Source organism: Danaus plexippus, chromosome 31 (assembly GCF_018135715.1).
Source record: "Danaus plexippus chromosome 31, MEX_DaPlex, whole genome shotgun sequence".
Classification (NCBI taxonomy): domain Eukaryota; kingdom Metazoa; phylum Arthropoda; class Insecta; order Lepidoptera; family Nymphalidae; genus Danaus; species Danaus plexippus.
The window spans coordinates 188,401-214,050 of NC_083558.1; the positions used below are offsets into that span (position 1 = coordinate 188,401).

General features: G+C 34.4%; 4 protein-coding genes across 4 annotated transcripts; all 4 read left to right on the forward strand.

Annotated features, from left to right (window-relative positions):
- The first annotated feature begins 5,196 nt into the window (after positions 1 to 5,196).
- Positions 5,197 to 6,255, forward strand: LOC116778497 (sarcoplasmic reticulum histidine-rich calcium-binding protein-like). Its single transcript, XM_032672516.2, has 4 exons — positions 5,197 to 5,253; positions 5,591 to 5,621; positions 5,687 to 5,710; positions 5,890 to 6,255. The coding sequence occupies exons 1-4, from the start codon at positions 5,221 to 5,223 to the stop codon at positions 6,171 to 6,173; spliced, it is 372 nt and encodes a 123-aa protein (XP_032528407.2). The 5' UTR covers positions 5,197 to 5,220; the 3' UTR covers positions 6,174 to 6,255.
- Positions 6,256 to 9,179: 2,924 nt separating this feature from the next.
- Positions 9,180 to 12,642, forward strand: LOC133319858 (protein starmaker-like). Its single transcript, XM_061525729.1, has 4 exons — positions 9,180 to 9,212; positions 10,611 to 10,641; positions 10,717 to 10,740; positions 10,829 to 12,642. Exons 1-4 carry the CDS (start codon positions 9,180 to 9,182, stop codon positions 12,592 to 12,594), a joined length of 1,854 nt encoding a protein of 617 aa, XP_061381713.1. The 3' UTR covers positions 12,595 to 12,642.
- An 8,217-nt stretch (positions 12,643 to 20,859) lies between these two features.
- Positions 20,860 to 22,460, forward strand: LOC116778513 (adenosine 5'-monophosphoramidase HINT3-like). The gene is made up of 3 exons (XM_032672538.2): positions 20,860 to 21,184; positions 21,545 to 21,738; positions 22,118 to 22,460. The coding sequence occupies exons 1-3, from the start codon at positions 20,863 to 20,865 to the stop codon at positions 22,142 to 22,144; spliced, it is 543 nt and encodes a 180-aa protein (XP_032528429.2). The 5' UTR covers positions 20,860 to 20,862; the 3' UTR covers positions 22,145 to 22,460.
- An 801-nt stretch (positions 22,461 to 23,261) lies between these two features.
- On the forward strand, positions 23,262 to 24,997 carry LOC116778493 (motile sperm domain-containing protein 2-like). Its single transcript, XM_032672512.2, has one exon. The coding sequence runs from the start codon at positions 23,397 to 23,399 to the stop codon at positions 24,732 to 24,734; it is 1,338 nt and encodes a 445-aa protein (XP_032528403.2). The 5' UTR covers positions 23,262 to 23,396; the 3' UTR covers positions 24,735 to 24,997.
- The last annotated feature ends 653 nt before the right edge of the window (positions 24,998 to 25,650 follow it).

A 25,650-nucleotide genomic window follows, 5' to 3' on the forward strand; every position in this document is an offset into this window, starting at 1 on the left:
GATGCTAAGTACGAGTTGTTAACAATAGAAAATATTACTTGATTCCTACAGCTTTGAGTACGCATACTTTTAATGTCGTTATGTATATGTATAGATTGTTTTTCATAGGTTTTATATTAAAGCGACATGCTTCAGGTTTAAATGCATTGAATTGTTTAATATATAACGATTGGATTTATATAACTTTTTATAAGACCACAGCGATATAGAGTAATGAACATAACCTTTTTTAATACAATTAGTTTATTTTTTGTCGTAATTCGGTTTAATTTCTTTTAAAATATACTAATTTATGTTGTTATGGTCTTAGGACATTCTGTTTGATGTTCGTTTTTTAATATAAAATCCATATTTTTGTGTTATATTTATTGTATAAACTACGTCTGCTTTAATCGCGCTTAATGTCAGATCTTTGTTTTTTTTTAATGAACACCCTGGTCTAAGTCCATACAGCTTCATTGACTAGTTCAGTTTTTTTTAGGACTGATTGAAACGTTTGCAACTCAGGTTATAATAGAATATTCCATACTAAACAGGCTCGCCACATTGACAACAGCTGAAGGAAGTTCAGGATTTTCTGGTTTCAAGCATACCACCTTCGAACTATGCGTAAGATGTACGCTATCCACCCCAGACCGCTGAGTTACTCCGCCCCAGATGGCGGGAGACAGTTTGTCAAATTTTTCTATACTGGCCCTGGAGTCGACACGAAACATTCGTCGGAGGAACCGAGCAGCGCACCCACTGAGATAGTATATCTTTTCTGCGGTAGGATTTATTTTCTTTACGGGCTCTTCATTGGTCAGCAGAACGATCAATAACGAGCTCGTAATTCGCATGGTCCTTAATGCATGGATATCTTGTTGGTGAGTTAACCAGAGGGAGTTTATAAGCATGTCTACTCGAGTCGTCTGTGGACCGAGGACATAACATCTTGGTGATGGGAATAGAAACTATTTATAATATTTTGACAGTTCTCAAATCGAGGTGCTCAAACAACCAAATTGTGTCCTTGTCCACATAACCGACAGATCACCGTTTTTGAAATGGTCCAAGCGGTGTTAGAAGACCTCCCGTCTAGCATACATACTTGCACCTGGCACGTCTCGGGAATCCATGTTTGACCTTGGAGCCGAGGTCCATTAGAGAAGATGCATTCGCCGGAAAGACTGTCTGTGTCTACATCAGGAAGATTAGTTCACTCCGCAACATTCAGTGACCGTCACCACAGGCAGACGAGGTGTGATCACTGTTGCAACAAAGAAACCGAAACGTCGGGAGGATGTGGTTTAGAAAATAATAAAATATACGTAGTAATCCGAAAATATAAGTTTTATTTAAATTAATACTCGCGAAAGGCTTAGTTCTCATCCTTGCTTTTTTATCATTTTTATAGTTATTGAGAGAACAGATAGGTAGTAGTAGGTATCGATTGTGCTAGCAGCTTACGCAACAAAGCGGGATGAAAGATCAGCCTAGAGGTTTAGGTAAGTTTTGAGATTTACCAACGTGGCAAACATAAGTGTTCCTGGACCCTCAGTCTTGTAGCAGTCGTGTCCTATGCGGACTCCTACTCCGTCACGGCTACCTCTCAAAGTAGAAATTATGTTTATCTTGGATCAAAAACTCATTGGGCAGATAGCGAACAACCGTTTGACAAGGTCTCACTGATAGCCACGTCCATTTCTCGTCTACACCTGCCAACAGCGGTATCATAATCCACGCTGGTCCCCAACTGCCAGTACGCTATCCCAAGGAGCACTGGATACCTTACCCACCACAGGAATACCCACTTCACGCAATAGCAGCATTGAGCTGTGTTCGGTAAGACAGAGGCACTTACCCCGTGGCTCTGCTCTAATTCGAGGTAAGTGCATCCTGATACACCTCTATTGTTTAATGACCATCCAATAGTTTATGACATTAATATTGTTTGAAAAATTTGAATACTATTAGCACTAATCAATATTAACAGACAAACTTACAGTAAATACAATATATATACACGTCTAGCAAAAAAAATATTTACGAAATAACCAGACATATAACCTTCCTCCTAATGAATCGATAAGGTATGTTAATATATTTTTTAATTTCTCATCTATATCAGATTATATATAAGTTATATATATAGCGGCACATCATGAGTTGGTCTGAAGCAGCCTCTGCGGCAAGGTTGCTCTTTAGAATCCATTATTTACCCAAGTGTTGAATTAATTTCATCAACACATTCTCCGTTATTGTCGTGTCGTATCTGAATTATAGGTATGTTTCAACAAGCGTGACTCAGTCGTAAGTTAAACACGGAGCTGTTGTCTTATGAGCTGAGTACGGACGACAAACGGCTCTTTGAACAACGATTAGATAGAAATAACTAGCTTCTTACGTAGCATAAATCACAGTTGAGACAAGAATTTTATGTGACATAGCACATAAAATATTTTTACAATTTGTCCGTTTGTCTGTTTGTTTGTTACGTCGTATCTCTGAAACGACTGAACCGATTTTTACGGGACCTTTATTGCGAGGTAGCTGATGTGATAAGGAGTAACTTAGGTCACTTTTTATCCCGATTCCGATATTAACCGTTACCAGGCGCGGGTAGGAGGGCGCATATGGCGCTTAAAATATATTCAGTGTTTTTTCTTTTTACGCAGACGGAGTCGCAGGTTACAGCTAGTATATTAATATACTCGTATGTAGAGAATCCAGTAAATAAACGTTTCTTCTTTATGTAGACTACCTCCTTGGATTTGGATCACTTCCTTTCTATCTCTCTATCATTAGCTGTGGTCAAGTTACTACAGCTCGAACATGGGCCGGCTCGACCGGGGAAGTACCACCCTCTCACAGAAGATCGGCGTTAAGTAGTCATTAATGGCTGCATTTCGTCCGATGAGTGAGAGAGCCGGTTGCCCTTTCCTGTCATTCCTTATTCCCACACCTCCCTTTTCCTCAACAACTAAGGTTGGCATCGCATCCACAACATAGATGTTGCGGATGTCCATGGGCGATGGTGACTACTGCCCATCAAGTAGGACGTCTGCTCGTCTGCCACCTTTTACACTTTAAAAAAAAACTCTTAAGAAGACAATACCGTACAGTTTTACGATAAGAACATCTAAATCAGACAAAAGTATGTTATTACTTGTACAAACACATCAAACTGTCTATTAAAATTCTCCCTGATATACACAGAACGCAAAAGAATCACTCATACTCTTCTTCCATAAACACATGACATAAAAAATAGAGAGAACATTGGTAATAAAATTTTCTAGAATATTTATTTTAGTGGCTCGGGTCTAAAAGTACCATTAATAGCGACGTTCTTCTGTCAACTTTAAAATATCAATATATATTATAAAACAAAGTCCCTCGCCGTGTCTGTCTGTCTGTGTGTTCGCAATGAACGGAAAAACTAGTGCACCGATTATCAAACAGTTATCACCACTCGATAGCGTGATTCTCGAGGTTTTAGTATGTAATTTGTTAAGTTTTTGTATTTACTTGTGTGTACATTGACGACATTTGTTAAAGATATCGGGAAAACATGAGCCGCCTGAGAGCTTGTAACGAAAACGCTGCCTAAAGTCTTATGCCTAATAAATACTGGAATTGTGTATTTTATGTGGGTCTACCGGAGTCTGCGGTGGCATATGTCTATACCTTAAAGACAACATACTATATCCATTTTACAACTTTTCAAAATTGGCATTCCTAAAGCGTTTATTTGGAGGCTATTTACATAAATACGGTATTAAGTCTTATCAAAATAAACTACTTCGATTTCAAGCCTACATAAGTATTCGTAAATTAGTTTTTAAATTAATTTACGAATACTTATGTAGGTTTATATTATACGGGTGCGAAGCCGGGACTGGTAGCTAGTGTAGTCATAAGAATATCCAATAAATATCAGAATATAAATAACGTTAAGCTGAGAATTATCAAGTATATCACAATTAACATCATTATAAGTAATGATTACTAACATAATGTCTCGAGTCATTCGCTCAAACGGATGGTAAGCCGTTTGGTCGCCCTGAAAACGTGACTACCGATCGCAGACTGTAGACGTTTAACCGCAAGTTATCCGTTAATAAAAATAAATTTGTTTATTTTTGCTCATAAAAATAGCCAGATAATAGGAATGATAATGAGAGAGTAGATTATTATAAGACGGGGTATTAACTTCAATTAATTAACATAATTATTTAATGACGAGCTGATGACAGTCACCGGCGAAGCCTTTCACCATATCTATACCTATGTAATGCAACATGCGATAGACGAACAAATCAGTCAGTGTATTGCGAACGGCTATAATAATAGAAACAACAAAAAAATATTTTCTTTACACGGGCAGAGTTTGCCTGACTACATATTTTAGAAAGAAAAACTTGCCTGAAACTGTTTTAATAAAGTGTTCGGTTTGTAATCACGATTCCTAATGATAACTGACTCCAAACTTATTTCTTTCGAGTTTTTGATTATAAAGAATAAATAAATAAAATATCAATCTACTATAAAGTTTGTCAGTAATATAACATATGTATGGGGTTGTATGTTTAGGACTGAATATAGACAAAATATATACTTTAGGGGGTCCGCAAACTTAGGAAGTTAACTATTACTTAATATAAAAATGATTAATCTAACAATAAGTTGTAAATGAGACAGAAAAAATGTATTCCTTGTTCATCATCAGTCCAGGTCCTGGACTGGAGTTTGGTCTTCCTCGACCGCTGTATATTTCGACTAGCTATTTTGAAGAGTTGGTCCTAAGGAAGTATACCAGGTACCCGGGTAAAAAGATAAAGATAAGGTAAAGATTAAAGCAAGGCAATATTCTCATAATAAATTAATTTCAACACTTTAAAAGAGCTTTCATCTGGAGAATCTATCAATAGCTTTGTTCATTGAATGCAGGTCGTACGCAGGCTTACTCCTGCCAGGTTCCAGGTTATATCTGGAAGTGATCAAACTTCACACAATCTGATGTTCTTCATCATGTTCTCTTGATAAAAACCAACGAATATTTAAATATTATTTTTACAATGAACATCTGTCGCAATGAGCACGTCACGTCGCTGTAGGAGTGCTCAGGAGGAGTCAACGAACTAGGTACGTATAAATTACATTTGAAAAACATTTTTATTGTTACAAACGATATAAATAGTGCAGTTGTTTATGATTAAATGCACTTGCTCGATAATTATGAAGGCGGCGCTGGCTGTCGCGGTTTTGGGGGTAAGTCTTGATTGAGTTAGGTGTATTGCAAACGACCGGTCCGCGATGTACCTGAAGCCGTAGGTTCGAGTCCCGCTCGTGTAAATACTTTGTTCAAGCATAAGCTCGACATTGTTTTAAACATTTCGTTTTGTCGTTATCAATGATCTTACAAAACTTAATAAAGTGGTCTTACAACGAAACGATATTTTAAGGAGTAGGTTGCAGTCCTAGCTTCTGTCAGTAGTGCGTTGGGTTATGTGACCATATATATAAATATATCAAACATAAACAATAGTTACGAATGTTTTTATATATTTTGAATATCTTTGTATAATCCTCGTCGTTATATTTCCAGTGCCTGATGGTGCTGGCGAAGGCAACTCCCAGTGAGTATCACATGAGATAAGGTCACGTTTCAAATATATTTTCTTATAACAACATTTTTTCACAGCTATATGGCCGGGGTCCTTGCCGAGTGAGTTTTACATAAAAATTATTGTAACATAAGTATAGTATGCTATACAATTCCTCTGCGACAAATTCTTCTGCTATTTATTCTATAAGTTTATATTCTTCTTTCTTTTATATCATTTTGCAAATAATCTTAAAGTTATCCCCATTTAACTGTTCGTATTTTTGTAAATAATGTTTCAGCCGAATGTGGGAAACATCCAGTGAGTGAACCGGATCAAGATAACCCTGATGATGAACCGCATAGACACAAACATAAGAAGCATAAACATCACAAAAGGAGACCAAAGGATGATGACGATGATAATGATGGGAACGATGAGAATGATGACAATGATGACAGCGATGACAGCGATGATGTAAAACCGAGACATAAACGGAAGAAGTGCAAACACTGTCATCACCAGCACGACGGGCACGGCGATATTATATCAGGGGTTGGTCTCGGAGTAGGAGTGGTCTTCTAGTGACGATGAGATGATGAGGTGATGGAAATATCCTTGTATTTCCATCTCGTTTTTCACTTTACAACTTTTTTTTTTATTACTTATTTTTTAATGTAAATTTTATAATGAATATATTAATGCATAAATTTTGTGTTGTCTTCTTTTTGTCTGTAAGAAAATGTCCGAATTATATATTATCAAGTTATAAAGCTGTATGTCTGTCTTTGTTAGTAAAATACCATTTCCATCATCATCGTTTTAGTCAGATGATATTAAATTTACATAGAAATCCAGTAACCATACTATTATTATTCTGATTTGTGTAGACTCTTGATGATGAAGAGCTTAACGCCTGCTTCTCAACGTTCAGTCACTTCCCTATCACCTGCTGCAGCACTCGCTAGCTTCAGATCTGTCTGCAGCTATACCAAGCATCATTACAGCGTGATATAAATATTTGTCTGTTTGTTACCAAAATGCATAAATATAAATAATCTATAATAATACGATAATTAACGATAATTAGTATAAACAATACAAAGTGAAAATATATATACAAGCAGAAATGAGAACAAGTACCTCGTCTCCCTGATGTCGGTTATATTGCGTAAGACAAAGCAGTATTTTATAACTTTAGAGTTAACCGAAATGTTTAGTTGAACGATTCGGGGTTAAAAAATATATATATTTTTAAATGTTGCTCTTATTAATTAATACCTGCTGTTTTGATAAAAATCTATAATCATTAAAAATGATGTTTTTTTTTAATTTACTAAATACAATACGTTTAAACTGTCAGCGACATCCAAATCTATGTTATTCTATAGACACAAGACAGGGAATTCTGGGATAAAATATAGCGTAAGACTTTCTCACATCTGAGGTTGGTACAACTATAAGGTCCCATCAAAATGAGTCCAGTATGTTTTGCTTGAAAGAGCAACTATTATTTATTCAGCACACGCAAAATAAATTAATGATTGATTTGTAGTTTTTGTCTGTCACTTCCGCTAGAAGGTTTCTCCTTTTCATCATCAACTCCTCACAACTTTTCCAGGAGTTGATACAATACCTTTAGGAATACGAAAAACATTTATAGGACTGACTTGGAAAAGAATATATAGATCTATACACTACGTACGGCGCGTTAATAGTTTTTCGTCCACAAAACGTCGGAAATGACAGTATCAACGAAGCTGAATGTATCAAAACTTTTGCAGTTTTGATACGCTGCGTTTATTGTATGACAATTCAAACTTGTGTTAAGGTACGATCAGAAAACTTTTTAGTCTAACAGAAACTATATGCAGATCTTCAGTTAAGATGATATCGTTACTATAGGAAATATATACACATATCTATGTGACGCTCAAAAAGCGAAAACGCTCAGTGAGCGGAAAAATAGCTCCCAACGAGATGTGGTCACTGTAGTCAGTGCTGTGGTTTTAATGACGTTATGGCCACCAAAGAAAGACCAAATAGCGAAATTAGTATCGTGACCGAATATTCGGTCTCATCGCGTTGTGGCAATAAAGAAAAAACGTAAGGAGTATGGGATTTTATTTGATTATGACGCACGCTAGCTTCCGATACGGATCCTTTGACGCTTGGCCTGGACACGTTTTAGCAACACCTAATATGAAAACTTTACAAAATAAAAAATTGATGTCCAGAACAAATAAACGAATATCAAACAAGATATTTTGTCTTTTTGTATATTATTTATATTTACTTATCTAACTTCGTCTATACTCTATAGTAAAGGTGGTTAGATTATTAGAGAAATACAAGCCAGGCTTGATTCTCGGGTTCAGCTTCAGGTCTAGCTGGTGTCAATGAATTTTTTTAATCTATATTGTCTTATGCAAATTTACTTAATGTTGCAACCTTAAGGCATCTTAAACGCTAATATTTTGCTTCATAAAAAAACGTGATAATTTTTTCTATATAAATGAATTCTACTATAAAAATAAAAACAACAAAATTGTTCTTAGCTATACATACGTTCAATGAAACTATCAAAGCAATCAATTCAGATCATTTATTCTTAATCGTAAACAAAATTATTTAAAAATCTAACTTAGCCGCCATCTTTGACTCTCGGATTTAATTTCATTGCTATGAACCCCCCAATCAAACTTTAAGAATATTTAGCAACGCTTACCATTAGATAATCGATGCCTCAATAAATTGAAAAACGTGAAACGTAATAAGACGTGGAAAGAATATGTTTTATTAAGGAGCCGTTGAGGGCTGTAGAAGGAACAGAGAAAGAGACATTATAGCTTGACTGACGATTGGTAACGAATGATGATCATGAAAAGGAACTCTCACCCACAGGCCTGAACACCTGGGGATTGGAACAGCTGCAGTTTATCTTGGTTGATTCAGAATAAATCAACCAGACAAGACAGGAAGCAGGTGTACGCCCATATACAGCAGCAGTGCGATGGAAAGACCTAGCTGTGGTCAGTAACTACAGCTCGAACATGAGCTGGCTCGACCAGGAAAGTACCACCCTCTCACAGAAGGTCGGCGTGAAGTAGTCATTAAGGGCTGCGTTTCGTCCGATGAGTGAGAGAGACGGTTGCTCTTTCCCTTTTCAAACCCTTTCCTCTCCCTCTTCCCCAACCAAGCTCGTCAACGCATCCGCAACATCCCTCATGTTGTAGATGTCCATAGGCGACAGTGACTACCTTCCATCAAGTAGACCGTCTGCTCGTTTGCAGCCTTTGAAATAAATAAAAAAAATATAACCTCTTAACAAAAGTCTTCACAAACGTCGCAGAACGTGGATTACTCAGAAAAATTAGTTTATCAAAAGGTGCATTACGTCACTGGTGATAAATAGCTTTGAATGCCTTTATGTGCTTTACAAATAAAAATAACTGAATAGCATTTATTTATAATGAACGGTGAGTGAACTGATGTATGTCAATAAGGTATGTACGGCACAATACGTTATTTATTTACTAGTTCTATATAAATACAGTCAAAGCTGCAGTCTTAATGAGCTCATCGGCTAATATGAAAGTGGCTATAGCGGTTGTGATGTTCGGGGTGAGTGGTGATATATTACCAATTACATATTTGAAAATGATATTTAGTTTACTATTGTGTAATATTTATAACGTAACTAGCTCTCGCCCGCGACTTCGTCCGCGTGGAATAATGACTCGTCAGAATTTGGCTTTCTGACTTGGTTATCGTCCTTTCCATGGTCTGTAGATTACGTGACTGTGTAAGAAACATGTCAAAAATGAAATGGTCTCCCTTATATTATAGTATGTCAGCTGTGTGCACTACCCCTTAGTGACTTCCTCTGGGGGTGACGTTACTTGCGACAAACTTAATATTTGCGGTTGTTACAGCAATCCGGTCTGGGGATTGCACAGCAAGATTAAATTTGTTTTTTATTGTATATCCGGGATAAAAGTACCCAATGTGGTGCCCAGGATATCAGAGAATAATTATAACGAGTGTAGTAAAGAGGCTCTCAGTATGAGGTACAGATGAAACCCAACACAACAAAGGTTACAATCTCGATTTGTTACAATTCTTTTTCACGCGTGTCCATCTTTTTCTGACATTTTTTTTCTTTTTTTTTCCTCCGATCATGTTGCCAGAGACTAGTTTACAATAATTCTCTTTTTATAAACAAAAGGAATTAGTTATTTACGATGTTTGGATGGTCCTACAAATAAGTTTTGATGACAATAATATTATTTTAAATATAAATTATAAATTGTTGACATTCATTTTCCCTCGGATTTCATTATTTCATAAACATAACCTTACACAAGTTTCATCGTAAGTTTTTGCGTGATGCCGGAACATACAGAGAGACAGACAGATAAAAAAAAAATTAATCACATTTTTGGGTTCAGCGTCGGTCCAGTAACAAACCTTATCCAGCAACACGAAAAGTCCGCGGTTCTCGTAACCTAATATTGTGAGTGTTCCCCACGCTGCCGTCAGATGGCGTACTTAGGCGTATGTCAGTATGGTGAACGATAGATGAAAAAATCCTGGAAGCCTGTTGTATCTCGTGTCAAAATTTCAGCTTAATCAGTGCAGGACATTTAGAGTTATTGAAGCATACACAGTCCAATATGTACATATAGATAATATTTGTTTGATTTAGATAGAATATAAAATAATATCAAATTATCGTGAAATTCCTCTAAAATTAAAAAAATATTAAATTTATGTACTTTTTACTATGACACCACTAAAAACTAATTATAATTTTTTTCTTAAAAATATTATAATATTTATTACAAAATATTGAAACTTAAAAAAAATTGGGATAGAAAATATGTCTCAAATATAATCACACACATAAATAAAATTAACATATAATATATACAGATAATAAAATAATGGGTCACTTTGTTGATTTAATAAAGGATTTAAACTATAGTAACTAACTAAAGACTTTTGTACATTCCCTTCCAGTGCGCGGTGACGCTGGCACACGCATCACCGAGTAAGTGTTAATAATATATAATAATATAATAAATAAAATATACAGTAATATTACTAATATACATTTTTTTTTCAGCCATACTACCCGAAAAGATACCGTGTAAGTAACTTTCATGAAATTAACAACAGGAGTATGGAATAAATTAAACAGAACACTTCTTATTTAAATATTTTTTTTATATTTATAGGTCACTTAACGGATTGTATTAAGCCACCTGAGAAGGATAAACCAGATAAAGACAAACCAGACGAAGATAAACCCGATAAAGATAAACCTGACAAGGATAAACCCGATAAAGATAAATCTGACAAGGATAAACCCGATAAAGATAAACCTGACAAGGATAAACCCGATAAAGATAAACCTGACAAGGATAAACCCGATAAAGATAAACCTGACAAGGATAAACCGGACGAAGATAAACCCGATAAAGATAAACCTGACAAGGATAAACCGGACGAAGATAAACCCGATAAAGATAAACCTGACAAGGATAAACCCGATAAAGATAAACCAAACAAGGATAAACCCGATAAAGATAAACCAGACAAGGATAAACCCGATAAAGATAAACCAGACAAGGATAAACCCGATAAAGATAAACCAGACAAGGATAAACCGGACGAAGATAAACCCGATGAAGATAAACCCGATAAAGATAAACCAGACAAGGATAAACCGGTCGAAGATAAACCCGATAAAGATAAACCTGACAAGAATAAACCCGATAAAGATAAACCTGACAAGAATAAACCAGATAAAGATAAACCAAACAAGGATAAACCCGATAAAGATAAACCAGACAAGGATAAACCGGACGAAGATAAACCCGATGAAGATAAATCTGACAAGGATAAACCCGATAAAGATAAACCAGACAAGGATAAACCGGACGAAGATAAACCCGATGAAGATAAACCAGACGAAGATAAACCCGATAAAGATAAACCAGACAAGGATAAACCGGACGAAGATAAACCCGATAAAGATAAACCTGACAAGGATAAACCCGATAAAGATAAACCAAACAAGGATAAACCCGATAAAGATAAACCAGACAAGGATAAACCCGATAAAGATAAACCAGACAAGGATAAACCCGATAAAGATAAACCAGACAAGGATAAACCCGATAAAGATAAACCAGACAAGGATAAACCGGACGAAGATAAACCCGATGAAGATAAACCAGACGAAGATAAACCCGATGAAGATAAACCAGACAAGAATAAACCCGATAAAGATAAACCAAACAAGGATAAACCCGATAAAGATAAACCAGACAAGGATAAACCCGATAAAGATAAACCAGAGAAGGATAAACCGGACGAAGATAAACCCGATGAAGATAAACCAGACAAGGATAAACCCGATAAAGATAAACCAGACAAGGATAAACCGGACGAAGATAAACCCGATAAAGATAAACCAGACGAAGATAAACCAGACAAGGATAAACCCGATAAAGATAAACCAGAGAAGGATAAACCCGATAAAGATAAACCAGACAAGAATAAACCGGACGAAGATAAACCCGATGAAGATAAACCAGACAAGGATAAACCCGATGAAGATAAACCAGACGAAGATAAAACCGATAAAGATAAACCTGACAAGGATAAACCAGAGAAGGATAAACCCGATAAAGATAAACCAGACAAGAATAAACCGGACGAAGATAAACCCGATGAAGATAAACCAGACAAGGATAAACCCGATGAAGATAAACCAGACGAAGATAAAACCGATAAAGATAAACCTGACAAGGATAAACCTGAGAACTATGACGATGATGATGATGATGATGAAGATGATGACCGTGACGATGATGAAGACGATGACGAGTGGCCCAATGATAGTGAACGAAGACACAGACGTAGACCGTACCGTCCTTATGACGGATATGGTGATATTGTAGCAGGAGTTGGTCTCGGAGTAGGAGTGGTCTTCTAGTGATGATATGATGAGGAGATGGAAGTAGACCATGAACACTATCACGGGAGATTGTGTCCTAAGCAATATACACAGACGTCTTATTCCGTATAGTAATTTTTGTTTTCTCATTTATTTTGTATTTCAATAAACATTACATTTCACTACCTCCGTTAATAATTTTATATTTTCATTATAACAGATTTGATATAAAATCTATTGTTTTAATATTTTCAAAGTTTCTTTGTAAAACAAGAATTTCGTTATAAATGTATGGATTTAAATTTGCAGAAGAATCCTCTATTCTCTACATTATATAAGCAATAAGGAATCAGAGAAAAGTTATTTAATTTAAAATAAAATTGCTAAGAAAGATATTAATAATATTGATATATCTGTATTTATAACAAAATAAAGGAAAAAATACGAAAACCCGTCACTGTTTTTCTTTTCTAGTAAACTAATGGTAAGGAATTTTTATAAAAAGAAAAAAATATCTATACAACATTAAGAAAACCAATTCCATATAAGACCTTATAAAACATAATTCAAAATAAAGATCGATTAAATAATTTATCTGTACTGTAAATTAAGAAAACATTGATAAGGATTTCCTTTAGGAATCCAACAGATGTCGCCAAAGTCGCGGTATGATGGTTGTATATAGAGTAACTCCCGGATTGTAGTCAGGACACGATAGTTTAGTTAGTGATGCGGCTGGAACGATATGTAACAGTGATTGCAGGTTCGAATCCGCCTGAATACAAACAAAAATAAAATTCATTAACAGTCATTTAGGCAATGTTAGAAATAATTTTAGACGATACTTCCACATATTTGCTCCACAACTCGTTACATCCCCAGTCCAGCACTTACACACAATTTATAATATTCGAGAATAAAATAAATGAGGGTAGGTTGCAATATAAATACGTTACAGAGGGCGCTAGTTTCCCTCATCAGTCTCAATTAAATAATAAAACACTAAACTTTACGTAAAACATGCTAAGGCTCTAATTATAAATTATAAAACCAATTGTCAAGTATTTGGACATTTAAATTACTGTACAGAAACATTATTAACATTAATTTACACTATTATCTATACATATAATAAGACAGTAAAAAGTGTCTGTACATTAAATATTTTTCCAAAAAATTGATACGCCATTAAAGAAGAGTCATAGAAACGAAAAAAACAATTTTTGAAATTTTTGTCTGTCGGTCTGGTTACCCGCGGAACAAACATGGCCGTGTGAACCAGAAGGTTCCTGATACCACACAAGCTATGGAATGGGATTGCTATCCTAACATCGGGGCAGTCGTGTAGTCTTAGGTATAGGTGATAAGTTTTAATATGTAATTCTTATTATAATACACATATAGTATTGTCGTAGTTTTCCTGGAAGTGACTGGCTGATATATTACTAGTTAATTCCTCAAAGTATTCACTAAGTTATTAAAGTATAGACAAAATGAGAATCGTCTCGCGTGTACAGCAAGGGATTGGAGCAGTCCGTGTATGGAGTCACACGAGCAGTCTTTTGCTGTCACGATGTTTACTATACGGCTTTTATGACTTTTGAACCCCTCCTCCCCATCCTTGTCACAGGTTGTCACATTTTTATAAGGAAAATTTATCATCACGCTTGCTCAAAGGGTTTGCGATTTGAAACATATAATTTGTAATAGTAAGTCCAGGTTTCCTCGCGATGTTTACCTTCACAACCTGGCAGTGGTGTATAAATCGTCTTACAAAGTACACGTGGCTCGAAAATTTCACCTTGGTACTTGCCAGGTTTCCAAACAGCGCCCTCATGTACTAGAGGCGGGACTCTAACCTCCAAGCCAACACAACTTACCTCTAATAAATATGTTTTATTCAGTAAAACATATTTGATTTTTACTTCGTTTTTTTGTATGGACACTGAGACAGTCATAGATTTTTAATTCACAGACATAAAGTAAAACAAAAAAGTATATATATATATATGTTTTAGAGACTCAAATCCTCATACAAAAAGAGCGGTGACATCGTAACTCAAATTGACCGTATGCACCAATCATAATCAGTGATCACATAGCTGTGTTTTTAATTCTGAACTATGTGGATTAGTGGGAAACAGAAATAAAAGAAAGGGATACAGACATAGGAAAAAGAAAGTATAATCTTAAAAGCTCCTTAAGGATCCACAAACCTTCACCCTTCAGCGCTCAGCCCGAAAACGAGTCACAGACTATATTAAACCTCAAGTCTGACAAAGAAACCTTCGAAATATTTATTTTCTCCGACCTTATGACCTCGAATACGCAATAATAAAAAACTAATTAAATTCACCAACGTCCTCACAAAGCCGTCTGCGAGGCAATTAAACAATAAATCAATAAATCATTTCAACAATTACTATCGTCCATATTGACACAGCTTGTGGAGCACACGGTATAAATGCACATTTTTTTTTAGCGTGATCGTATTCCGTAGCCATGAAGCTGGCGTTAGCAGTGATCGCGTTGGGGGTGAGTGGTTTTGTAACTTGAAAACTCTAAGTTATGCCTCAATCGCTATTATTAACAGCTACTCTCTTTGTTGTTTGATTTTTTTTATTCGTTTTGAGTTCAACAGAGCTTATAATCGAGTGTGTTTCAAATAGATTTTATTAAAACCGCTTTATGTTATCAACACTTTTTAATAGTGACGTACATACATACATAGTACATGTACTTGGTATATTTTCGTGAATTTTAACATATCTTAGTATAATTTTCACTGCTTCTTCTAAACATTCTCAATGTTTTTAATGTTGTATTATTAATACGTACTCAATTTCTGCTTCTCCATTTTTCTATCTTTGCATAACGATTAGTTTGTTTGGGAATAATCTATTACTTATATAAGAATGTTGTTTCTGCTCGAACTGTCGTCGTTTTTCGACTAGCTCTAGACGTTTTCAGGATGTAATGATTAAGATTAACCCATTCCGTCCTTTACATATAGGATGTATTATTTTTGTTAGTTGAATATTTTTTCTTTGTCTGTCACGTGTTATAAGTTAACTTTTGTTTTCAGTGTCTGGTGATGGCCGCCAAGGCTGCACCGAGTGAGTATTCAGCCCTCTTACTCATATTTAAATCAGAGACAGAGCTTTCTGTTCTAAATTAACCACAAAACTGACCGATTAGTAACAACTTTCATTTGTTTCAGCGCTGTCGTGGGGTGAGTACTGACATGAGGGAAGTTTGAAAAGAGACATGGAATAAAAGACAGTATCTCGGTTTAAAAAAATACAAATAAATAATTGATTGATATTTTTTGATTGAAAATATTAATTTATATATTCAGAGGGCTCTGTTATGTTCATATAGGAGTAAGGTATTTGCGCCCACTTTATAAAGCACCAGACTTAGGTCGTAATTCAAGGTCATCTCTGTCCGTGATCACGGTTACATTGCAGTAACCGATGGTATTTCTATTGAAAAAATAAACAAAAAAATAAGCATCAAAATGGAGAGTATAATATCTTTTTCATATATCGAGTATTTAATTATTGATTATTGTATATTTTTGTTCCCACAGGCCCCGGACCTGGCGCGTATCGCGGCTCCAACTATGATTATGGCTATGACAATGACAATTACGACAATGACGGCTACTACTACGATGACAACTATTACAATGACCGGTACTACAACAGATACAGGTATCCCTACCGGAGATCGGGCCTGGGCCTAGGAGCGGGTCTGGACCTGTCGCTAGGCAGATACTACTAGGACTTCCGCCAGTAATTCATCAATAAGAACCATCCTTAAGTTTTCAAGTTCATCATTATACGTGTGCAGAAAGGTTTCTCGATCGTTTCATTTGGCTACACATTTCAATTAGTTACTTCGTTCCCTGTCAATACTATTACGTTATTTTTTTTATATATCTACCTTAGATATTATTTCTTTTAATTTAAATAAAATCAATTTTCACCAACAATTTTGATAATGAATTTTATATCTTTAACTGCCACACTGAGTTTATCTGATCATATATTTTTTGTTTATAGCGTAACACTATTATTATACGTTTGCTAGTTTCTGATATAACAACGCAAACACAGACATACGACATATATCACACGTGTTACTAAAGGGATAACTCTATTCTAGTTTACAATAAACTCGTTAACCTTAAAAGTTAGTTCAATAATTTACGAACAGGTACTATAATAGTTGAGGGACAAGATTTTTATTTAAACTAAAAATCCTCCATGATTATTTATTACAAATAGATCTTTACAGCTTCTATTGTAAAATTAACCGAGTGTAAATAATGAACTAATAGTCCTAAAGGCTGCAACGGTCTTAATGTAAATACACTTTTACTCCTCAATTAAAACACAAACATCTCACTATACAATGAGATCTAACACTAGTATTCATTTAAATAAAACTAATATTTCCGAATTAATACGCGTTTTTTATTATTTACTGCATACTGCATGCTCCCGACGTTTCGGTTACTTTGCAGCAACCGTGACCACGGAAACGAGACGTGTCACATCTAAAATGTAATCCGACAAATATTAGTCTTATTTAATCTCACTTTATATCAAACAGTTATCAATTTTCTATAGTTGATAATCAATACGTTGATTATGTCTCAATAATGTCGTTTTAAGATCCCTCCGTCTCAGACATTTGTCATATCATATTATATAGAAAATTAGGGTTTTTGACGAAAGGTTGATGAGACCTCCCATCATTCCCTGGATTCGCCGTGCGGTGCCGGGTCCATGATGCAGGGAGAGGAGCTTCAATGGTTTAAATGAAACTAATATATTTTCGGATTTACTATACGGATTTTAGATGTGACACATCTCGTCTCCGTGATCATCGTTGCTGCTAAGTAACCGAAACGTAGTATATCCGAAAATATATTAGTTTCATTTAAATGAATAAAACTCGCAAGTCTTAGTTCTCATTAACAGTGCCTGGGACTCCCCACCCAGGTATAGGTTTAAGCCTTAAGAGGGGTAGGGAGAGGATCTATCTAACGCGTTTAACGCCCACCTCGACCGTCCAAGCTAATTTGCGTATTAATTGTAAAATTTTAAATTTAGTCAGATGCGCCTCGCCAGTAAAACAAAACCTTGAGCAAATTAACCTCGACAGTTTATTTGATGTTTACACAGCTTTATCCATTTATTAAAACAACAAAACTTCGTTTGTATTAAGTATATTATTTTTATCGTTCTAAATAAAATATATAGTCTGTATATTTTTGATATTAAAAATCGTGTACAACACTATGCAATATACGATCTTTTTGTTAATTTCATTTCCGTTCTAATTTCGTTTCTTAAAATATTTAATTTAATTTTTTATGAATTGTGGAAAGATATATATATTTCAATAATTTTATTTCTCTCGTTTATTTATTATCAAAAAGATGATTTTAAACTTTTTGTCTTGTTTATAAAAATGTCTTTTTAATTAACATTTTAACGGTTTTATAATCTGTTAGCAAGTTTTATTTAAAATTGTAATATTAAACAAAAATAATGTTATCAGTTTACAATAATTTTGCAGTTGATTATCTTAAAAATATGATTCCCATATATATAATACCTAAATAATAATTCCGAATCAAGACGACGTTATCATAATTCATAACTGAGAGTTCACTGACCGGACACGTGTTCACTTATAACCATATACAAGTGGTAGAGCCTAGCGGTGGTCAGTAACTACAGCTCGAACATGGGCCGGCTCGACCGGGGAAGTACCTCCCTCACAGAAGATCGCGTGAAGTAGTCTTAAATGACTGCGTTTTCCGATGAGTGAGAGACACGGTTGTTCTTTCTCTTTCCCACCCTTTCCTACCACTTCCTTTTCCTCTCGCTCTCCCACAATCAAGGTCGGCAACGCATCCGCAACATCCCTCATGTAGCGGATGTCTATGAGCGACTGTGACTACCTTCATCAGGTAGGCCGTCTGCTCGTTTGCCATCTTTGATATAATAAAGAAAGTGTAACTACGTGTGTAATATTACTTTATTTATTACCAATATAATTAAGGGTATTATGGACATTAGAAACATCTATTAACATACCTACATATACTACAAATAAAAATAATGTTTCTTTAAGGATTTAACTATTATAAGACTATAAAGCGGGCGGAGACGCGTATCGAAGCTTGTGTTATATAAGTCATCTCTCAGTTGAATAATAATAATCTGTAATCTGACGCGACTCGGTAATCTAAATGTTTTGACAACAGCCGAACGCCATTGACGCTAGTAATGTCAAAGGGGCGTTCGGTAATTTGATTATGTAGATAATAATCGTAATGGAATTATTTAATTTGTGGTATTATTTTTGTTTAGAAATGATTATTATGAAATAAGGATTATTATTTATATTTACGGTACTTCGTTCATATTTAAATATAGTAGAAACTTTTTTTTGAGCGCTTTTATATATGTTACATAGATATTTTGGTTTTTAATATTTCTCATTCGTGAGAAAATTTGAATATTTTTACAGAAGGTAATATTTTTATATCAAATTGGTCTAGATTTTGAGATAAATTTTAATTTCCACTATTTCCACGAAATGCTTTAGAAGAGACTGCATAAAATAATATTAAGATGTACGATGAAAAAAATACATTTCGTATAATCTTTATTTATTTGTCATCCATATCTGACATTTGTCATCCATAGTCTCAACAAAATAGATTTTCAATTATGATATTACAAAACACATAGGTACTTACAATCCGCACAACGTATAAAACGTTGTTGAGACAGAATAATCCACGATTACAGTGCGACTGAAGCTGTAGCATAAAAAAAAATACTTACATCGGTCACCTGATAGGTCTGGAGGGTTTAAAGTCATAAATAATATCTCAATTGCAAACCCTGCCTCAGGTTTTATTATAATGTGTTTCATTGTGGTCGTGACGCGGCGAGGGTTGAGGTCGATAAATTTTACTGTCCCATAAAATAATGAGTCGCTATACTAAGGGGAGCCACTTAACGCGTCTTAATCACATAGCTTTACTTAACATCATTAAAATGAGATATCGATTAAAGAGGCCCAACTTAATAAAACAGACAAAACTAAATATTATACCTATTTTACAAATGATAAATTATCTAAGATTTTCGATTATACACATTTATATAAACATAACGTTAGTTTTGTAACATCAAAGACGATCTTTCATCCCGTCTGCCCGTGGCCAGGGTTGCTGTAATGGAACCGAAATATAAAATAAAAATATAACCTAGTAGACATATGAGAAACTTAGTTTCATTTAAAACGTTTCCAAGTATTGATTTTTCAGGTCTAGATTTTTTTGTTTTGTCTAATAAGGTATAAGATAATTAAAAAAAATATCTTTTTGAATTTATCCTGTAGTGTTCCGATGGTCTCTATAGTAAATGAACTTTCTAGTCAAAAAATATAGATAATATGTAAATATTGTTTTTTTTTTTGTGTAAAATTGAGAAGACTTCAAACAAAGCTATTTTTGTGAGTGACCCGACTTTAATGTCTATTTTAAGTAAACCATGGCGTATAATTCTCACCTAATTAACAACTCATGGCCTGTGTTAATAGTTTCTTAATTCGACACGCGTGCTCTCGTTTAGGGAGATTTATGTAAAAACTTTTTACTGCTAGACTTTTTGTGTTTTTTTTTTTGACGGATTTAGACTTAGAGTACAATAACGTCGGCTGTCTTATTTTTTGTTTATACAAATGTAGGTAATAATGAGGTTTCTGTTCTTTCAGTGAAATTAAATTAGTGAGGGAAGTAATTCTCTATATATAAAAGAAATGTCATAGATATATCTTTGTTCTGTGCTTTTTAATTCAACTAAGGAAGTACCTTCTTGATTCTATGCCTTCATTTTTATTTACCATCAGTAAAAAAACTGCGATCACCTTTGCAATTACATATGTGATGCTTTGTTCTTAAGAATCTGTTAGTAATGATATATATATATATATATATATATATATATATATATATATATATATGATATATAATGTATCCGGTACATTACTAAGTTTTATATGTATATATTTTTAAAATTGATAAAACCTTTTGCATATAAGTTCACAAAATTTATTTTTTAATATCATTCAATATTCTATATAATAAAATAAATTTATTTTTCTTAAATTGATTTTACATAAAAAAACTATATGTGATTTGCGAAACATAAATGAAATTGAACTTTGAACCTAAGAATAATAATCAACCACTACGTATTTTTTGTTATTAAAATGGCTGTATACCTTACAGCAATTGCTAATAGTTTATCTTTGAACATAAAAAAAGTTACGCTTCAATTGATTTTGACAGAAGGCGTTCAGAAGAATTTTGGAAGCGAAAACAAAATGTGTGCTAATGCGTCTATAGGTCAGAAGTCTTCATGTATATTTTGTAATATCGCTAACAAGTTAGAGAACACTGAGATCCTGTATGAGGATGAGGAGGTGTGCGTCTTCAGGGACATTAAACCAGCTAGTGACTACCACATACTAACGATACCAAAACGACATATAGACGACGTGAAATGTCTCACATCAGCTGATAAAGAGCTTGGTAAATACACGAACTCCATGTACTCTGCCAATGTAGGACCTAGAAAACTCCTTGGTATAATATTGGCAGAATATATATGATCGTAAAATACTTTTATTATTTACTTATCTGAGTAATTTATCCAAATATACAGCAGTACAAAGACGAAACCTCTCGGTATTCTATGGATTCGGGTGCCGGGTCCACTGTTGCAGGGAGAGGAGCTTCAGCAGTGCCTGGGACTCGGGGCTCACCTCCACTGTCCAAGCTCCTCTCCCTACCAAATCAAACTTCAATCAACCTACTAGGGCATTAATCGTATATGTACTTAAGAAATTTTCATAACTTACATTTGCAATAGATACAATTCCTAAATTGCAGTTCAAAAAATGTTGGCTACAGCCAAAGAACTATTAGCTAAAAACAACTTGTCGCTGGAGGATGCCAGGTTTGGATACCACTGGCCTCCGTTCAGGAGTATAAAACATCTTCATCTCCACACTATAGCGCCCGAGTCTAAAATGGGTTTCATCGGCAACATGGTGTTCAGAAAGAATTCCTTCTGGTTTGTTTCCGTGAGTATATTTAAATTATATCAAATATATTTTATTGCTTGTTTCTTTTTATCAAAATTTTCTATTAATATGGAATAGAAAAAGCAATTTTTTTCATATAAATATTAGTAAATCAGCATTCGCCCCTTTACCTTACCTTATCACTCCACATAGAAAGATTCTACGAGACTCATTCAATATAATATGAAGATGTCTGAATACTCCAGTAATATTCTGATGATAGGAGAATGAGACCATCTTGATGTTTGTTTGTGTGAATTTCAACTATATTTCATGAATAGATTTTTTAAACACACACACATATATATATATATATATATATATATATATGTGTGTGTGTGAAATGGCTTTTGTATATAAGAAACACATTCTTTTTCAGCCGGAATACATAGAGTCGAGACTTTAAGAATAGTCCATGGAAATTATATTTCGGGAGCGGCGGTGATAATTAGTGATATTGCTCCACCTTCAGCTGAAGATTGAGATGTCCGACTCAAACCAAGGTGTTTGGCAATTTTCATAGATAATTATTCCTATTTAGGTATACGAATGCAAACTTAAAACTATCGGTGTGTAGTTTTATAGTGCAAACACATGGTAGGGCCTACAGTATTGAATGTTCTCATATATTAATGGCTCAATAAATACTTGTTTACATAGGATTTAAAGACATATAGCTTGACATTTTACTGAGGTGTAAATTATAATAAAATTAATTTATATTTAAATATTTTATTTATTCCCCGCACTTATTATATCTTCAATAAAACCTTTTTGTTGTTTTTTTTTTTTATCCATCGGCTGTATTTATAGCAAAGGTTGTATTTGAGCAAATTAGTAATAATGGTTGGAATGTTAGGTGATTTATTTAAATTGAATAATAAATATGTGCTATAGATGTAAGGATAATTAATAGATTATATATATATACAAAGGCCAGACCAATTTTGATGTGACTTTTACTGCCCTATTTTCGTTGTAGGAATTTTATTTACTTGAATTTGTAGGATAATTGAAACATCGCTTTCAGAGCGGACAAAGTCGCTGGCACCGCTAGTATTATAATATATTTGATCATTTGCCATGTGTGTCAGTGTTGCTGATAACATACGATAGTTGCTGTTAATTTATCTTTGTTACGACATTAAATAATAAAATTCGGTTCACGAACTGTTATTATTCCCCTAATAAAATATTTTTTACTTAACTGTCATATTTTTCACTAATTATATATATTCTCATTTTTTGGATTTAATTATCAAATTCCCTGTAAAGTCTACGGATGGCTAGAAAGACAATTTAAATGAGGTTATTTGCTGTAAAATTTATTTTAAAAAACATAGTTGCTCTGGGGACGTCAATCAGAAGTTTCATGCGGCCGATGTCGCGGGCAGAGCGTATTATAGCATAGAACTCATGAATATGAACGTAAACCAAGCTTTATTTTAGATAAATATAATCAATAACTTGCCGTTATCGCTATCACAAGATAAAGAATAATTTAACTAGCTCAATGTAGCACTTGTACATAAAACATTACATGGAACGCAGCCTTATTTATTAAAGTATTGTCAACGTCAAAATTTGTCAAAACCGATTTATTTTGAAATATATAATATTGATAACACAATTAAAAATGAAAAATCGATTCAATTGAAATGTCGAAAATCGCGGAGATACGGACGTTATTCGAGGCGAAGATCAAAGACGGTATCCCAGATCCGCCCGGGGAATTCGATGCTCGCGATCTGGGTAGAGTTAGCAGTGATAAATATTTGTACCGGGTGTTGGAACACTCCCGGAATAATGTCCAGCAGGCTGTTGAAATGCTTTACGAGATCATGGTCTGGAGAAAAAAGATGAACGCCAACGAAATCAACGAGAACACCGTTAATTTGGATTACCTGAAAGAAGGTATCTTCTTCCCGCAAGGCAGAGACATCGATAGCTGTTTGCTGTTCATCATGAAGTCGAAACTGTACCATAAAGGACAGAAAAACGTAGACGAAGTCAAAAAAATTATCATATACTGGTTGGAGAGAATCGAAAGAGAGGAAGACGGCAAGAAAATTACTCTCTTCTTTGATATGGACGGCTGTGGTCTCAACAACATGGATATAGAGATTATCATGTACATGGTTACGTTATTAAAGAATTATTATCCTAATCTTATTAATTACATCATCATATTCCAACTGCCCTGGATGCTGTCGGCCGGGTTTAAGATTGTCAAGGGCATCCTACCCGCCGAAGCCATCGAGAGACTGAGAACAGTGAATAAAGATAAGCTGAAAGAGTTAGTGGCTCCGGAACAGGCATTAGTCAGTTGGGGCGGCAAAAACGAGTATGTATTCAATTTCTTTCCAGAAAATAGGATCAGTGTTGATAACACCAGCAAATCCTCGACCCTTGATAGTCAACATTCTTTGGGTGAAATGTTGAGCTTGAACCCGGGTAAGTTATTAATATTTAAGGTCGAAAATGACAGGATATGTGCTCAATTAACGATAACAAACATGGATGACAGTGTTATATCATTTAAAATAAGAACAACTGCGCCAGAAAAGTATGTCGTTAAACCAAGCTCAGGTATTTTAACGAGCAAAGCATCACAGACTATTCAAATACAAGTAAACTCGGGGTTCCAAATCAACTCGGTGGAAAAGGACAGGTTTCTGGTGGTGTCGATGCAGATACCGAGTGCTGATATATCGGCCAAAGAGATCAGTGAAATATGGAAAACCATTGGCTGCAAGGCCGACGAGTACAGACTGAAGTGTTCAACAGTCAATATGTTGAAGTCGGAGCCAATACAGGAGAAACCAAGCCACGAGCATGACTCTATAATGTATAAATTGAACAATCTTCAGAACAATCACAAGATGCTGGTGAAGAACATCAAAACCCTGAGGATGTACCAGTATGCGACCTTATTCCTGACATTTCTCAGCCTGAGCCTGTGTTATGTAACATACAACAAGGATTGCCAGCTATGAATTATCACAATATATAAATATCTTAGAAACTACTTATATCATTTTATCTTCCTTTTACTTTTATTTATTATGTTATAAATTTAAGTTTAAATCTAAAATTATGTTATTCCTAATGAGTTAATTTTACCAAAGCGGAGATTATATATATATATATATATTTTTTTGTTATTAATTAAAAAATTTGTACCAAAAAGGTTTGTTCCAAATAGCTTTACAACTTTGTACCTCTTATCATAAGTGAAATATATTATTTGTTTGGAAAATGAATTTTAATTTCTAATCCATAGTATTTTATCCAGAATTTTAGCAGAATATTAGTTAAGAAGGTACATTAAGACATTACACGAGTCATTTTGAGTAAAGTCTTATATAGAATACAGCATTTGTACGTACTATCTGCATATATGAAGGTTTTAATTTAGTCTTAATTATTATCACAGTTCAGTACCTTTACTGAACTATGTCTTATTCAACTTTTGTTCTTCATCATGGTATTAATAAGTTGTTTTTTCTATTTATTAGTAATTTCGTCACAGTGAAACTTACTATAATACATGAAACATAACAGCCTGAGGGATAGAAGGAAATTAATAGGCCGGCATGAGCTGAAGATATAGCATTTATATTCTCAGATCCTCCTGTGAGATCTTCGCGGTATTTGCATGACTATTGTGATTAATTTTTTTTAATAAATATTGAACTCAATTTTATAATCAATCCGTACACTACGAGCAGGTTAAAATGTTTAGTATCACATCTTTGACCGACTAATCATGACGAGCCCATTTTTAAGTTATTTAGATTAAAAACTTTTATCGATACTCTAAACTGAGAAATTCTTCGAAATATATTTAGTTAAATAACAATAATACGAAAAATAAATACTTACATCGCGGTCTCAGAAAACCACAGCACA